This window comes from Microcaecilia unicolor, chromosome 1 (assembly GCF_901765095.1).
Source record: "Microcaecilia unicolor chromosome 1, aMicUni1.1, whole genome shotgun sequence".
In the NCBI taxonomy this organism is placed as follows: Eukaryota; Metazoa; Chordata; class Amphibia; order Gymnophiona; family Siphonopidae; genus Microcaecilia; species Microcaecilia unicolor.
The window spans coordinates 15493938-15512182 of record NC_044031.1 but is presented as its reverse complement, the minus strand read 5'-3'; the positions used below and the strand labels follow the sequence as shown (position 1 = coordinate 15512182).

Below are 18245 nucleotides of genomic sequence, written 5' to 3'. Positions count from 1 at the left end.
AAAAGTCTGTACTTGACTTTCTTCAGGTACCATCTTCATTTTCAAGCTCCGATCGCCCCACAGACTGTGATCGATATTCCTTCTGTCTGGTAACCTTCTGCCATCCATTCTGCTCCTTTCGAGCCGGGCTACGTGGCTTCTGCAGCTGTGTATCCTCCACCTCTCTCGGCAAATCTGTACACCCCATGTCACGCAGGAGTTTCCATGCCCCCAGATGAGTTTGTAGTCTGCAGGTGTTATTCCCAACAGTAATTTGTATTCCAAAGGGATGTAACCACCGATACCTCAGACCAGCCTTCTGAAGGTATGTCGTGACTTCTTTGAAGTCTCTCCTCCTTTGTAGTGTTTTCTTTGCCAAATCCTGGAACACTTTGATTTTCCCATTTTTCCATTCTATTTCTCCCATATTTCTCGCTTTCCGCCACACCGCTTCCTTCACAGTAAACTTGTGAAAGCAAGCTACTATGTCTCTCGGCATTCCACCTCGTTGGGGCCCCAGACTCCTATGGGCCCTCTCGATTTCCACCGGCTCCCCCCTTACTTCTTCTTCAGAGCTGGTGTCCTGCTGTAATAAGAAGGCGCATATATCCTTAACCGTCTGGGCCGCGTCCTTAAATTGGTCTTCCTCCGGAACCCCCTTGAATCTCAAATTGCACCGCCGTGAGTGATTCTCCAAGTCCTCCAGCAACATCTCCATCTCTAGCTTAGATTGCTGTTCCAATTTAAGAGACTTCTGCAAATCCCGAACCTCTGCTGAGACAGCTTCAGTCTTTTCCTCCGCCTCTGCCAGCCGGTTACCGACCTCTTTCATTTCCTCCCGCAACTCCGCAACTGCTGTGTGCAGGCTGCGCCTAGTTGTTACCAGTTCAGTCTTTATCTCTTTAAACCACCTTACAAAATCCTGTTTGCAGATTTCTGTGTCACTTGCCCCGTTCTCCTCGAGGTCCGGGTCAGATTCGTAGTCCTCGACCGCCATTTTGGAGCCTCGTGTCATCGTTCGCGCTCCTGCACTCCCGCTCGGTTTTGGAGCCTCGGACGCGAATTTGAATTTGGCCAGCTTCTTCTTCGCCGCCATAGCGCTTGCGATTTCGTTATCTGAAGACAGATCACTTCAATTTAGCTAAACAGCCATCTCCAGGAGCTGACGTCACTTCCTCCTAAAATCTGAGTCTTGTTAATAATTTAATTAAGGACTATATGCAGATACCCAGAAGTTAATAGATTGCATGACCAACTTCCGTAAACTACTAAAGACCCATCTCTTCAACAAGATATACCACAAAGAAAAAATCATGTGAAACTCATACATATATCCAGAAATGTTAACAATGCCTTCTATTATATTACTATCATGTATTCCATTACCATGCAATCCAACATCCTTCTGTAACACCAAATGTCAACTCTCTTCTCACTAGCCGTTGAGCTCGTTAAAACGGGCTAGTATGGGGTTTTGGCAAGGCACCCTCCCCTCGCTGCTGCCCCTCCCCCCGAGGGCGCGGCTACCCCTGCACCCAGCCCCTCTCCTCGGTATTGAACTTACATCGGCAAAACGCAGGTAGCACACAGATCAGCTGAGCTCCCGTCGGCCTTCCTTCTCTGCCTGTGTCCCGCCCTTGTGTGACGTAACGTCGGCGAGGGCGAAACACAGGCAGGGAAGAAAGGGAAGTGCCAGGCTCATTTCTTCTTGTGTGTGTGTGGCATTGCCTGGCACTGCATCCCCTGCTGCCCACCTCCTGCCAGTGAGGGGAGGAGAATGAGGAAGAAGAGCCTGAGGGGCTACAGCAGGGAATGGATTGAGCAGTGCCTGGCTCATTTCTTCTTGTGTGTGTGGCATTGCCTGGCACTGCATCCCCTGCTGCCTACCTCCTGCCAGTAAGGGGAGGAGAATGAGGAAGAAGAGCCTGAGGGGCTACACAGCAGGGAATGGATTGAGCAGTGCCAGGCGCATTTTTTCTTGTGTGTGTGTGGCATTGCCTGGCACTGCATCCCCTGCTGCCCACCTCCTGCCAGTGAGGGGAGGAGAATGAGGAAGAAGAGCCTGAGGAGCTACAGCAGGGAATGGATTGAGCAGTGCCAGGCTCATTTCTTCTTGTGTGTGTGTGGCATTGCCTGGCACTGCATCCCCTGCTGCCCACCTCCTGCCAGTGAGGGGAGGAGAATGAGGAAGAAGAGCCTGAGGAGCTACAGCAGGGAATGGATTGAGCAGTGCCAGGCTCATTTCTTCTTGTGTGTGTGTGGCATTGCCTGGCACTGCATCCCCTGCTGCCCACCTCCTGCCAGTGAGGGAAGGAGAATGAGGAAGAAGAGCCTGAGGGGCTACAGCAGGGAATGGATTGAGCAGTGTGTGTGGCATTGCCTGGCACTGCATCCCCTGCTGCCCACCTCCTGCCAGTGTGAGGGGAGGAGAATCAGGAAGAAGAGCAGCAGCTGCTGTGTAAGGGGAGGAGAATCAGGAAGAGCCTGAGGGCTACAGCAGGGAATGGATTGAGCAGTGTGTGTGGCATTGCCTGGCACTGCATCCCCTGCTGCCCACCTCCTGCCAGTGTGAGGGGAGGAGAATGAGGAAGAAAAGCTTTCTGTGTGTGTGGCATTGCCTGGCACTGCATTCCCTGCTGCCCACCTCCTGCCATTGAGGGGAGGAGAATGAGGAAGAAGAGCCTGAGGGGCTACAGCAGGGAATGGATTGAGCAGTGCCAGGCGTGTGTGTGTGTGTGTGTGTGGCATTGCCTGGCACTGCATCCCCTGCTGCCCACCACCTGCCAGTCTCCTACCTGCTCAGCACAAACCCCAAGAGCCATTCTCCTGCCCTTCTCTACAGCTCCAGCTCTAACTCCCTTCATCCCTGGGGGCAGATCTGGGCTTTGTTGGGTCAGTGCTGGGAAATGGGAATCAGGGTCTACCTGGTGGAGAGAAGCAGGAAGGAACCCCTGGACCATTAGGACCACCCTAGTTGGAACGTGACAAATCACAGTGTCGGAGGGGCGGGATCTTCTTGTCATCCACTCCCCTTGCCTCAGAGTCTTGTGACCAATCAATGGGAGGGGCGTGGTTTCCCCTCTACTTGCATGCTGTGTTCTCAGTCTAACCTCCTTGTGAGTTACATCATAGAGTCACTTCCTGGGCGGCACATGCAGTAAATGAGTGCAGAGAAAGGCAGCACCAAGGAGGTTTAATAGGTAGGAGACCAAGTGACGTCAAAAGGTTGAAGGCACTTAGGATAATCTAAGTTTCCCCTTCCCCGCGTAGTCGTCATTCCCGTACACTCAAAGCAAGTAAACCTATGCATCCAAATTGTCCTTCTTTATTGCTTTTTGCATTTTTATTAATCTCACTATATTTTCAGACATGCCGGCTTGTGCAATATACAGATCTGTACATCTACTGTCTGGAATTTTGGAAGCTAGAAATGAAATAAACATTAAATTTTGGATGTACTCTGTAGAAGTTGTTGTTTACTTTTGCAATGTGATGGATGCGCTTGTGATAATCTTTGAATAACTGCCTGGGTTACCATTTGTCCGGATTTCCCTCTTTTTGAGGGCATGTCCGGGGCGTCCGGCGGATTTTGCCCGCACGCTTGTCCGGATTTCTGCACGTGGGCGCGTGGTGCTGCGGGCGATCGGCGCACTAGGTCTCTGGTCTCCCCTCCCCCCTTCCTTACCATGTTCCCTGGTGGTCTAGTGACGTCTTTGGGACAGGAAGGAGCCCCCTCTTTCCTGGCCGGAGCGCTGCCTCCCTTGTCCATCATCCTTCTCGGTCTCGGCTGGGGATTCAAAATGGCCGCCGGCAGTTGAAGTCTCGCGAGGCCGCTTCAACTCTCGGCGACCATTTTGAATCCCCAGCCGAGACCGAGGAGGATGCAGGCAGCCCTCCTGCCAGGAAAGAGGGAGGGGGGGGGGGGTCTTTCCTGCCCCAAAGACGTCACTAGACCACCAGGGCTAGATAGTAAGTGAGGGGGGGGGGAGGGGAATAGGGAGTGGAATGAGGATACGAAAGGGGCGTGGCAGGGGGCGTGACATGTGTTCTCTTTTTCAGAGGACACAAAATGGTAACCCACGTTCCTAGGGTGGCTGACAGCCGGGGCGGATCACCGATGCACCGCCCCCTCGGGTGCAGCGCGACCCCCCCCCCCCAATGTGAAAGGACATCCCCCCGGTGCATTTTTACCTGCTGGGGGTGGGGAGTGCTGCACGCGCGCCTGTCGGCTTCGCTCGTTCCCTGCGCCCTCTATCCCGGAACAGGAAGTAACCTGTTCTGGGGCAGAGGGAGCAGAGAATGAGCTGAGCCGACAGGCGCGCGGCACCCCCCCCCCCCCCCCCAGCGGCATGCACCCAGGGCGCTGGGGGGGGGGGGAGATTGAGGTGGAAGAATGGGTTGAAATTTACAGGAGGATGAGAGTAGTAGTCCTACACTGCCTCCACGGTCAACCAAGCGAGGAGTATGGGAGAAGAGATAACCTCCATGACATAGGGCCGCAATTGAAACAGAGTCTTCAGGGTGAAGCCAGGTTTCAGTTAGGGCAAGCAGATGAAGGTTATGAGAGATAAAGAGGTCATGGATATAGGAGAGTTTGTTGCAGACAGAGCGGTTCCATAGAGCACAAGAGAAGGGTAGAAAAGAAGGGGGGTGGAGAGGACTAGAAATAAGATTGGAGGTATCACGGTAAGGCCTACACAAATAGGATGAGGGCTGATGAGGGGGACCAGGATTGGGATTAATGTCACCAGCGGGGAGAAGGAGTAGGAGAGTACGGAGGAGAGTAGGAGAGGTATGACGACAGCGATGAAGGCGAGATGTATTCAGGTAAGAAGGCGAGGGGTGAATGGAAGGAAGTGTTGAAGGTTGAGAGCTGTGAAGAAGGGGGTGGAAAAAAAGAGGTGTTGAAGAGAGGGATAGAGAGATGGTGAATACAGAGGGAAGATAATGTGCTCCAAAGGTGGGAAGTGGTTTCGTAAGGAGAAACAGATTGGGAAGGGATAGTGCCAAGAAGAGCAGGTGTACTGGAGCCATAATAATAAGGTTTTTTTTTTTTGTACAGAAATGCTCAGAATAAACTGAAGGGGGTGGAGGTTCAGGTAGGTTCAGAGCAAACTAGGAGGGGGATAGTAAAGGCATTAAGAAGTAGTAGCCAATAATATGATAAATACAATTCAATAATACAAGATAAATATAAGATAAATACAAAATAGGGTAATGCAATATGCAGAAGCAGTAGTAGAGAGTAACTAGCAAAAGAGTCGGTAAGATCTTGAAGAACAGTGAGATGAAGATAATGGATAGAAGGCAGCAGCCGACCAGAAACGTTAGCTGTGAGCAATTATGAAGGTATATTCATTAAAATCCCAATCCTCTTGGTTAAGCTGCAGTCTGGGGCAGAGGATGCAGGCAAGAACAGGTGATGCAGGCTGGGGCAGAGGATGCAGGCAGGAACAGGCGATGCAGGCAGGGCAGGTGATGTGGGCAGAGGATGCAGGCAGGAACAGACGATCCAGGCCGGGGCAGAGGACACAGGCAGGAACAGACGATGCAGGCTGGGGCAGAGGATGCAGGCTGGAATAGATGATGCAGGCTGGAATAGACAATGCAGGCAGGAATAGACAATGCTGGCAGGAACAGGTGATACAGGCTCGGGCAGAGAATGTGGGCAGGAACAGACGATGCAGGCTGGAGAGGGCAGGTAGGCAGGAACAGATGAAGCAGGCTGGAGCAGACGATGCAAGCTGGAGCAGGTAGTGCAGGCTGCAGCAGGCAGGTAGGTAGGAACAGATGAAGCAAGCACTCAGAGCACTAGGCAGGAACAGACGATGGCAAAGGACACAGGCAGGCTGGAGCAGGCAGGTAGGCAGGAACAGATGAAGCAAGCACTCTGAGAGCACTAGGCAGGATCAGACGATGGCAAAGGACACAGGCAGGCTGGAGCAGGCAGGAAGGCAGGAACAGATGAAGCAAGCACTCTAAGCACTAGGCAGGAACAGACGATGGAGGCTGGAGCGGGCAGGTAGCCAGGAACAGACGATGGCAAAGGACACAGGCCGGACCAGATGATGCAGGTCAGGGCAAAGGAAACAGGCAGGAACAGACGATGCAGGATGGACCAGACGATACAGGTCGGGTAGAGGATGCAGGCAGGAAAAAACGATGCAGACCGGGGCAAAGGATGCAGACAGGAACAGATGATTCAGGCTGGGAAGAGGATGCAGGCAGGAACAGATGATTCAGGCTGGGAAGAGGATTCAGGCAGGAACAGATGATTAAGGCTGGGTAGAGGACATAGGTAGAAGCAATCTAAGATTGGTGAAGTTGACCGATCGTAAGTTGGGACGTTAACAGCACAGTAGAGGTCCCAGTACTCACGTGTCAGAGGCCAGGAAAGATTAACGTTACCCTTAAGGATTTAGTTAAGATCCGACGGTCAAATAGTCCGCTCTAACTCACGATTCTGGGTGAGATCATCCATCTAACTGCAATGGAAGTCAGGTCAGACAGGCGGTGTTAGGTGGAAGTCAGGGCTGGTCAAACAGCGTTGCAGCCACGAGGTAAGGCCTGTCAGGCAACGTGGTTGGACTGACGGCCGGCCTCTGTGTGGTGAAGGAGGCCCGTCTAATCCTAGATCTCTGGATGATTACAAACCGGAGCGTTGGGTCATTAAGTTGTCAGGGTCGCTAAGTTGTTGGGTCGCTGGAGCACTTTGAACATATCTTTATTTATTTATTTATTTGTTACATTTGTATCCCACATTTTCCCACACATTTGCAGGCTCAATGTGGCTTACATAATACTGTGAAGGCATTCGCCAAGTTCGGTATGGGAATAGTACAGAATGTTATAGTGGTATAGGGAAGATAAGATTCAATCAAGTTGGGTTTGAGGTAAAAGGGTTTGTCAATGTTCAATACAATCTTTGATAGTGAAGTGTTGCAGGGTTGAGTCACCTAAGTTGGGTCATTCGGATATGCCTTTCTGAATAGGAGAGACTTTAATAATTTTCTGAATTTTAGGTGATCATAAGTTGTTTTCACCACTTGTGGCAGTGCGTTCCACAGGCACATGCTTATGTAAGAGAAGTTGGACGCATGGGTTGTCTTGTGTTTTAGTCCTTTGCAATTAGGGTAGTGGAGATTCAAATAAGACCATGATGAACTGGTACTATTTCTGACTGGGAGATTGATTAGGTCAATCATGTAACCTGGGGCTGCACCGTAGATAATCTTATGGACTAAGGTGCAGATTTTGAAAGAGATCCGTTCCTTGATAGGAAGCCAGTGCAGTTTCTCACGGAGTGGTGTGGCGCTTTGGAATCGTGTCTTACCAAATATCAATCTGGCTGCTCTGTTTTGTGCCGTCTGGAGTTTCCTTGTGAGTTGTTCCTTACATCCCACATAGATTCAATTGCAATAATCGACGTGGCATAATTTCATTGATTGAATTAAATTACGGAAAACATCTCTTGGGAAGAAAGGTTTTAAACACTTGAGTTTCCACATTGAATAGAACATTTTCTTTATGGTGGAGTTGACTTGGGACTCAAGTGTAAGATTGCGATCGATAGTAACACCTAATATTTTGAGACTATCAGAGATGGAAAGGGAATGATCTGGAGTAAATAAGGTTGTTGGTTTATAACTGTTGTTCTGGGATGAGAGGATAAGGCAGCTTCAATTGAGTTTGCCCATGAGTGCATGATGTTCAATCCACTCTTGATATCATTGGAGATTTCTGATAAATCATGTTTAAAAGGGATGTAGATTGTAACGTCATCAGCATAGATGAACGGGTGAAGACCTTGATTTGATAGGGACTTGGCCAATGGGATCATTAATATGTTGAAGAGTATTGGTGATAGAGGTGAACCTTGAGGAACTCCGCAGTCTGATTTCCATGCTGATGATATATTTGTATTAGATTTAACTTGGTATGACCTGGTGGTCAGAAAGCCTTTGAACCAATCAAGTATATTTCCACCAATTCCAAAGTGATCTAGAAGTCGAAGAAGTATACTATGGTTGACCATATCGAATGCACTTTACATGTCGAATTGGAGTAGGAGTATGTTATTACCTAAGGCTATTTCGTTCTTGAATTTGGTCAGTAGGGTGACCAGCACAGTTTCGGTACTGTGGGAAGGGCGGAAACCAGATTGAGATTCATGTAATAAAGAGAATTTGTCCAAATAGTTAGTGAGCTGTTTGGTCACTAAACTCTCTATCAGTTTAACTATAAGTGGGATGGATGCAACTGGATGATAATTGGTGATGTCATTTGTTTTTTTATTTGTGTCCTTTGGTATAGGGGTAAGATGTTGCGGAAAACTGGCGACCCTTTATACGATTGTGGCAATGGCACGTGTTGTTCAGCTGATTATCTGTAAGGTAGTCCGTCTGCAAAGGCTGCAAACAGCTGATTCGCTGGGCAGCTCACCTCCAATTAAATCGGGTTTGTAGGTCGCATTTGCGATGGGAGTCGGTCCGAATAGGCGGCTTCAGGGAGCGGTGAACAGTCAGGGCCGTTCGGGCAGTATTGCTGCCACGAGGCAGGAGGGAACAATAACGTGGGATGTAAATGGCATAAATAAATCTCAACTTTGTTAAACGTTTCAGACATATCCATCTATTTGTTCCCATGATATAAGTAAATTCTATTATTCTGTCTCACTGTATTTTCAAATCTAAGCCACATTGAACCTGACTTTTCTTGGGCTAATGTGTGATAGAAATGTTTTTTTTTTTCCTATAAGCTGTGTTGTTTCTGACTTTCTTCGTTTTGGACTGCTTTGGGTCCTTCTGATCTTTATATTTGAGATTTTCGAAGATGGAAATGAGAAAACACAAATGAAGTTTTGGATGTACTCTGTAGAAGTTGTTGTTTCATTTTGCAATGCATGTATGAATGCATATTCTGGTGTAATACATGTGAAAATATTTCAATAACTGTCTATACTTAAGGCTATGATTTCTGCACATGCGGCATCATTAAAAGACAGACTTTTAAATGCTCTCTGGTTGTGTTTAAATCTTTTTTATTATCAAATTGCAAAATAAAGTATATTCTACTCATATTACATTTGTCATTTGCATTGTTTCAAAGTTAACAGCTGTGTTACGTCTTAAACATTATCTTCTATACAACAATAGTCCTGATCTAACATGGGAATCTGAGTCAAAATAACAGCATACCTGAACCGTTTATCGCTTTCATTACAGCCTGTTCTCTAGATTCATATGCATGTCTTGTTTTTCAATTGTTTTCCCCCTACCTCCCCCTCCCCTAACCTCCCAACCACCCTCCCCTCCCCATCACCCTGCCTCTCTGCAGCGGGATATAATGTCTTCCCAGGTTATTCAGTCCAACCTAATCAAATATTTAGTAAATAACTTCTGGCCGCGGGGCTCATGGTATCCCAAAATGGACTCCACCGCTGTTGGAATTTCACACCTTGCTCAGAATCAAAGTTTTTAATACCCAGTCGCTCCATACGCACCAGCATCAACATGCGAGAATGCCTCTGTTGCTATGTGGGATACTGGTTTGATAACCAGTTGGCTAGTATGGTCTGTTTCCCAACAATTATAGCTCTCCTCACAAACGCCGTATATCCTTTCCGGGGTGAGGGCCCTAGGCCTAAACCTCCAAACAGGAAGGCCGGGTCGCACCTCCAAGTTTGTCCCCACATACCAGAGACATTCATTGTAATCATTTTCCAAAATTTCTGGATACCAGTGCATGTCCAAAACATGTGGCCCAAGGTTGCTCCACTCAGTCCACATTTCGGGCGCTCCCCCCAAGGTGAAAGCCCCATATGAAAAGCCCGATGCGGTGGTATATATATGCGCAAGGCCACTTTATATTGTAACTCCCAGTGTACAGTCCAATCCGTCATTTTTCTGATCGCCAGTATATGGGTTTTAAGCTGTGCCGCTTTTACTGTTACTTGAAGATCCGTGGTCCAGGCTTGTGCCAGCTTGTGGTATTGCAGTTCTGGTATTGTATCTTGTATATGTCGATGGTGGAACGACATTGGTACTCTTTGCTGAGACTCAAGGGAGAAAGCCGATGTTAACTCCTCCTGAACATCTTCTGTCAAAGATGTCCATGAGTGACACATAATGGCGTAACTGTGCATAGAAAAAGTTATCCTTACTTTGTATGCTATATTCTGTTCGTAAGTCCCGGAAGGACTTCACTCGACCCTCTCTAGTCACCACTTGAAGCAGGTATACAACCCCTTTGCTCTTCCATCTCTTAAAGGTTGGGTATATTTTCCCTGGTGCAAAGGCGTGATTATCACATATTTGTAGGAACGGTGTTATCTTTGCTGAGAAATGATGCAAACGGCACACCCATCTCCAAACTGCCATTGCAGTCTTCATGATCCAAGAGTGCTTTAAAACATAGGGGATAGTGGCCCCAGTCCCATGTAAATAATTGCTGAAATGGATCCCAGGTGATAGACTCAGTTCCAAACCGGTATTAGCGTAGTCCTCAGTTTGCCTGTACCAATCATTGATAGTTCTCATGCCACTGGCGATATTGAGATATCTTAAGCTTAATAAACCCAGTCCTCCATACTCCGCTGGAATGCTTAAAAGTGAGACAGGCATATAAGTACATAAGTAATGCCACACTGGGAAAGACCAAGGGTCCATCGAGCCCAGCATCCTGTCCACGACAGCGGCCAATCCAGGCCAAGGGCACCTGGCAAGCTTCCCAAACGTACAAACATTCTATACATGTTATTCCTGGAATTTTGGATTTTTCCAAGTCCATTTAGTAGCGGTTTATGGACTTGTCCTTTAGGAAACCGTCCAACCCCTTTTTAAACTCTGCTAAGCTAACCGCCTTCACCACTTTCTCCGGCAACGAATTCCAGAGTTTAATTACACGTTGGGTGAAGAAACATTTTCTCCGATTTGTTTTAAATTTACTACACTGTAGTTTCATCGCATGCCCCCTAGTCCTAGTATTTTTGGAAAGCGTGAACAGATGCTTCACATCCACCTGTTCCACTCCACTCATTATTTTATATACCTCTATCATGTCTCCCCTCAGCCGTCTCTTCTCCAAGCTGTATAGCCCTAGCCTCCTTAGTCTTTCTTCATAGGGAAGTCGTCCCATCCCCGCTATCATTTTAGTCGCCCTTCGCTGCACCTTTTCCAATTCTACTATATCTTTCTTGAGATGCGGCGACCAGAATTGAACACAATACTCAAGGTGCGGTCGCACCATGGAGCGATACAACAGCATTATAACATCCTCACACCTGTTTTCCATACCTTTCCTAATAATACCCAACATTCTATTCGCTTTCTTAGCCGCAGCAGCACACTGAGCAGAAGGTTTCAGTGTGTTATCGACGACGACACCCAGATCCCTTTCTTGGTCCGTAACTCCTAACGTGGAACCTTGCATGACGTAGCTATAATTCGGGTTCTTTTTTCCCACATGCATCACCTTGCACTTGCTCACATTAAACGTCATCTGCCATTTAGCCGCCCAGTCTCCCAGTCTCGTAAGGTCCTCTTGTAATTTTTCACAATCCTGTCGCAATTTAACGACTTTGAATAACTTTGTGTCATCAGCAAATTTAATTACCTTGCTAGTTACTCCCATCTCTAAATCATTTATAAATATATTAAAAAGCAGCGGTCCTAGCACGGACCCCTGAGGAACCCCACTAACTACCCTTCTCCATTGTGAATACTGCCCATTTAACCCCACTCTCTGTTTCCTATCCTTCAACCAGTTTTTAATCCACAATAGGACATTTCCTCCTATCCCATGACCCTCCAATTTCCTCTGTAGCCTTTCATGAGGTACCTTGTCAAACGCCTTTTGAAAATCCAGATACACAATATCAACTGACTCCCCTTTGTCCACATGTTTGTTCACTCCTTCAAAGAATTGAAGTAAATTGGTCAGGCAAGATTTCCCCACACAAAAGCCATGTTGACTTGGTCTCAGTAATCCATGTCCTCGGATGTGCTCTGTAATTTTGTTTTTAATAATAGCCTCTACCATTTTCCCCGGCACCGACGTCAGACTCACCGGTCTATAATTTCCCGGATCTCCTCTGGAGCCTTTTTAAAAAATGGGCGTTACATTGGCCACCCTCCAATCTTCCGGTACCATGCTCGATTTTAAGGATAAGTTGCATATCACTAGCAGTAGCTCCGCAAGCTCGTTTTTCAGTTCTATCAGTACTCTAGGATGAATACCATCCGGTCCAGGAGATTTGCTACTCTTCAGTTTGCCGAACTGCCCCATTACGTCCTCCAGGTTTACCGTGAAGTCAGTAAGTTTCTCCGACTCGTCCACTTGATTTACCATTTCCGACACCGGTATCCCACCCAAATCTTCCTCGGTGAAGACCGAAGCAAAGAATTCATTCAGTCTCTCCGCTACGTCTTTGTCTTCCTTGATCGCCCCTTTTACCCCTCGGTCATCCAGCGGCCCAACCGATTCTTTTGCCGGCTTCCTGCTTTTAATATACCGAAAAAATTTTTACTATGTTTTTTTGCCTCTAATGCTATCTTTTTTTCATACTCCCTCTTGGCCTTCTTAATCTGCGCCTTGCATTTGCTTTGACACTCCTTATGCTGTTTCTTGTTATTTTCAGACGGTTCCTTCTTCCATTTTCTGAAGGCGTTTCTTTTAGCCCTAATAGCTTCCTTCACCTCACTTTTCAACCAGGCCGGGTGTCTTTTGGACTTCCGTCTTTCTTTTCTAATTCGCGGAATATGTATGGCCTGGGCCTCCAGGATGGTATTTTTGAACAGCGTCCACGCCTGTTGTACAGTTTTTACTCTCTCGGTTTCCCCCCTAAGTTTTTTTTTACCGTTCTTCTCATTTTATCATAGTCTCCTTTTTTAAAGTTAAACGCTAACGTATTTGACTTTCTGTGTACAGTTACTTCAAGGTCGATGTCAAAACTGATCATATTATGGCCACATCAAGCGGCCCGAGTACCATAACGTCCCTCACCAGATCATGCGCTCCACTAAGGACCGTCTAGAATTTTTCCTTCTCTCGTCGTGCCTTTTTCCCTTTCCAAAGGAATCCTTGTAACATTTTATTATACGCTTGTTCGTCCTTCCGAGTCATGTAGAGCGGGATAGTTTGGAAGATATAAATCCACTTTGGTGCCACTATCATGTTGTGCAGGGCTATCCGCCCGAGTAGTGAAATGGGCAACATTGCCCAAGCTTGCATCTTTAGTTTACTGTCAGTTAGCATACGTTGCACATTTGATTCATCCAGGTGTTCTAAGTTAGTTGGTATGTGCACTCCTAGGTATTTAATATGAGAGTCAGCCCACTTAAATGGGAGTTTAGTTTTCCAGCGGTTATGGCGTCCTTCCACTATTTCCAGGGCTGAGGATTTAGTCAAATTCAATGTGAAGCCCGATAGTTTACTAAATCTGTCTAACTCTTTCAACAGTACCTCTATGGACCTTTGGGGGGCCGTCACTGTCAATAACAAATCATCGGCAAATGCCAGCACTTTCACTTCTTGTCTTGCAACCAAGACCCCTTTCAGTTCAGACTTATTCCTTAGTGCACATAGTAATGGTTCCATTGATAACACAAACAGTGCGAGTGAAAGGGGGCAGCCCTGTCTAGTACCCCTCAGTATATTAAAAGTTGGTTCTTTTATACCATTTACCAACACATTCGCTCCTGGGTCACTATACAGAGTGTGTACTGCTTGCCAAAACCAACCCGTTATTCCCATTGCTGTCAGTGTATTAAATAAATAATCCCATCCAACCCGGTCAAAAGCTTTGTCAGCATCTAGGCTGATAACTACTGCCGGTGTTCCTTCTCCCTGACAAGTTGCCATTGGCAACAGCAGGCGACAAACATTATGAGTCGCCTGTCTTCCTCTAACAAATCCAACCTGGTCTTTATCTATCAGCTTAGGCAGGTATTGTGCAATCCTATCAGCTAACATTCCTGCCATTAGCTTAATATCCACATTTAGCAGTGAAATCGGCCTGTAATCTTCCGCTTTATCCAAGGTTTTCCCTGGCTTCGGTATCAAAGTTATAAGGGCCCTATTTGCATATTGTGGAAATTGTCCTTTATCTATTACCTTTTCATAATAATCCAAGAGGGCTATATGTGCGTCCACAGGGAGGCCTTTATAATATTCCCCCGTGTACCCATCAGGACCTGGGGCTGATCGCAATTTCAATCTCTTAATTGTCTGTTGCAACTCTTTTAATGTCAAGGGGGCATTAATTACCTCTAATTCTTCTTGCACCAGTGACTTAAGCCCTACCTTTGTTAAATAATCTTGCATCTCTCGTTTATCTGGTGGTTTGGAAGCTGTGAAAAGGGAAGTGAAATAGTTGGTGAAGAGCTGACCGATTTCTTTTTGGTTTGTTGTGAGCTTGCCATGGGCATCCCTCAGTATAGTCACTGCCCAGGGCCCTCCCCAATTTTTTATCACTTTTGCTAGTAACCGGCCTGGCTTATTACCAAACCGGTGTAATTTATATTTGTAGTAGATGGTTGATCTAGATTCAGTCTCGTGTATTAGGGAATTTAATGCTATTTGTATTGTTTTCCAGGTTTCTAATGAACCTGGCGAGGGATGGTGGATATGGGCCTTCTTAGCCTTACTGAGTTGTTTTTCTAATTGCAAGATGCTGGCCGCCCGGCGTTTTTTCCTGACACTACAGTATGCAATGATGTCTCCCCTCAGGACCGCTTTAGAGGCCGACCAATACAGTATGGGGGTCTACTTGGGCATGTACTCCATTATTTTTCGCATATTCCTCCCATCGCTTTACCAAATATTGTTGGAAATGGGGGTCTGTGTGTAGATATGCTGGATACCTCCATCCCGTCTCCCCCACCGCGTCCACCGATGATTCTAGGTCCACCCAAACCGGGGCATGATCCGAGATCTCCTCAGGTCCAATGAGGGCCGCCTTCACTAAAGGGAACATGGTTGGCGTCATGAATATATAGTCCAATCTCGCTAATGTTCCATGGGCTCGTGATCTATGCGTGTAGTCCCTCTCTCCAGGGTGCAGCGATCTCCAAACATCTACCAAATTTAACACCCTTGTGAACTTGTGCAGTTCTTTCGCCCTCTGCCCCGAGTAATGAGGGGATGTGGGAATAGAAGAGTCCTCCTCTGGGTCCCGGACCAGATTAAAATCCCCCACTACCATTATTTTATTATTCTTACATTGCATGCATCTACTCCCTAATGATCCAAGGAACTGTGGGTCACAATCGTTGGGACCATACACTACTACTAGTGAAAACTCAACCCCATTTAGCTACCCCTGTTCCACCTTGGTTACTTTATAGGCTAAGCCCTTCCTAAATAACACCGCCACTCCACCTCTTCGCCCTTTAGAGGCTGTCGCAAAGCAGTCACCCACCCAGGTCCGTTTTAGTTTCGCATGTTCCAAATCACTTAAACATGTCTCTTGTAGACATGCTATGTCTGCCTTGTGTCTTTTAAAATATTGGAGTATTTTATTTCTTTTCATTGGGGATGTTATGCCCCCCACATTCCAAGTTATTACCCACACTGGCATGTTTTTATTGTATGCACTATAATCCTGTCTCCCTCCCTTATTTTTATCTCCCTGGCTGGGAATTCGACGTTATGGAATGTCCACTGCAGCCTACTTTGTATTCCCTTAGGTCTTTCCTGTTGCCTGGGCTCAAATGTAGAATTATCAGTTATAATCTGCCGTGAGGCCCTTCCTGTCTCCCGCCCCCTCCCCCCCCTCTGGATAGTACCCTGTCTCATCCACCTAGACTAGCTGGGTGTGAAGAGAGAGACCCCGGATTCAGCCAGAAACCCCGTCCCCACATTTATTTAGTTCTAAGCATTTTTATCACACTTGACACCAGTTAACTCCTATCCCACAATCCACGCCGTCACTGTGCACTGAGGAGCAAGTCATTCAATTTCTATTACCTTATTGTCTGATAATTGCTTCTGGGCTTCTTGCACCGTTGCGTAAGTGTGCCATTTATCTTGATAGTAGACTTTTAGCTGAGCTGGGAATTGTAAAACAAATCTAACTTTTTGTTTCGCTAGTTGTGAGCACAATGGGTGATATTGTTTCCGTTTTTCTTATACCAGGTGCGAATAGTCCTGAAATATTAAGGTATTCTTTCCTTTGTATTTAAGCGTGTCTCTTTTAATTTTGAAGCCTTTTAATATTTCCATCTTATGCTTATAGTTTAGAATCTTTGCAATGATTACACGTGGTCTCCCACGTTCCGTTGTTATTCGACCTACACGGTGCGCCCGTTCAATCACAAAGGGGCCCATGGTATCTGTTATCGCTAGCTCTTTTGATAGCCAACTTTCTAGCCATGTGTCCAAATTCCCTTCCGGAAGTGCCTCATCTAGGCCCACAATTCTGATATTGTTCCTACGGGCTCTATTTTCATATTCATCAAGCAAGTTCTGTTGGTTTTTCAATTGTTGTTGGAGGCTGGCGATATCAGGACCATATCCTATCGTCTCGTCCTCCGTTGCCAATACTCTGGCCTTCAAGTCTCCCATTCTGATCCCGAGACCATCCAGCGCTGTTTGGTAGGTTTCTATTTTGGCATTTAGTTCAGACCATTTCGGCGTCCACGCTTTTTCTATCGCCCGCGTTAGCTGTGTAAGTTGCACTTCTGTGAAAGCAGTTCCCACTTGGGCCGGCTCGTCCGCCATCTTGGCATCTCCGCTATTCACCTTCGTTTTCTCTTTTTTCACGTTTTTTTGCGCCATATCCACTGGTGGACTCTTGAGGAACTTGTCCATATACTGGTGTGGATCTGTGGGGGTTCGTTACACCTTCGATTATCGCTTTTGTGGAGTCGGGGGTCTCAGAGCTTCGGTAGCATGGCTCCCTAGCTCATGACGTCACCGGAAGTCCATGCCCTCTGGTTATATATTGTAAGGAGGAGGTAGAAGGAGGGCAGAGAACAGCTGAAAGGGACAGGAAGCGAGGAAGGGAGAAACACTCTCTGGTGAGGAAAGGGGATAGGAGCTATTGGAGACAGGAAGAGAACTACAGAGCCCAGCATCCCTGGCAAGGGAGGATGTAGCAGGAGAAACAAAACTACAACTCCCAGGAAGTAGTGGAGGCAGGGGCTGATTGGGAGATGGAAGATAATCAGGTGGAGGAGCAGCACCTGGGTAAGGGGGTGAGGGAAGATGGATTGGGAGGAGTCTGGGGAGGAGGTGAAAATGTCATGAAGGAGAGTGGGGAGGAGCAGATGGAGTTCTTTTGCTCTGGACAAAGGAAGGTGAAAATGGGTGAGACTGCAGAGAGAGAAGCCAGAAGCCAGAGGTTTGGGGCCACTAAGAGGCAGATGCACTAAACGTTTTTCATCGTTAAATGAGCCCTCGGGGAAGAATTTCCGATCCTTTCCATGCACTTAAGCCTATTTTCCGACGACAGTAGCAGCTAACGAAAACGGAATGGAGATGAGCAATTAGTGTGAAAACCCCATTGAAACGACATGCACTAACCTTTTCCGATTGCCTTTACGCAGGAAAAAGGCAGGAAAACTAACGAGAGGTCTGGACCTCTCGTTAGGACAGCTCCGTGGCAGGAAAAAGTGTTAAGTGAAAAAATAAACAAACTTTGAGCCAATCCCAGCGCATTAGCAGAGCTAAAAGCGCTGTGATTGGTCCAAAGGACCTCAGAAAACACATAAAAAAATAAAACTAAAAAAAGGATCGGGAGGGGGCAAGGGCGCTCATCAGGAGCGTCCTGTACGGACGGCCTTGCCCCCCCCGCCGCTGCTCCCCACTTTCCGCCGCTCCCCCCACCCCGAAAAAGCAAAATTGTAGCAGCCCCTGCCCCCCTCCCTTCCTCACTACTCTCAGCTCCGCCTCCGAGGCAGATGCAGCAACCAAACGTAAAAAAATCTAAATCGTTAAAGTCCCTAACGATTTTAAAATAACGAAAAATGCACCAAAAAAAAAAGTCACACATGCTGGAATCGGTATTGAAACGTACAATGTATCAAAGCATCACAATACACATCGTTAATCGGCCCCCAAATCATGCGCAGAGCAACCAAGCGTTATGTTAGCTGCTCTGCGCATGCCACAAACAGTCAAATCACAAGCACATGGCAAATTGAATTGACACATAAAAAAATAAAACTAAAAAAAGGATCGGGAGGGGGCAAGGGCGCTCATCAGGAGCGTCCTGTACGGACGGCCTTGCCCCCCCCCCCCGCCGCTGCTCCCCACTTTCCGCCGCT

The 18245-nt window shown here is 47.1% G+C and overlaps 1 protein-coding gene across 1 annotated transcript in view; it reads right to left on the bottom strand.

Annotated features, from left to right (window-relative positions):
* The window catches only part of LOC115477517, an 881049-nt gene that overhangs the window by 46853 nt on the left and 815951 nt on the right, over positions 1-18245 (bottom strand). The window contains 3 exon segments of the mRNA XM_030214839.1: positions 31-1095; positions 13719-14327; positions 16251-16768. Coding sequence (XP_030070699.1) covers positions 31-1095; positions 13719-14327; positions 16251-16768 — 2192 coding nt within the window.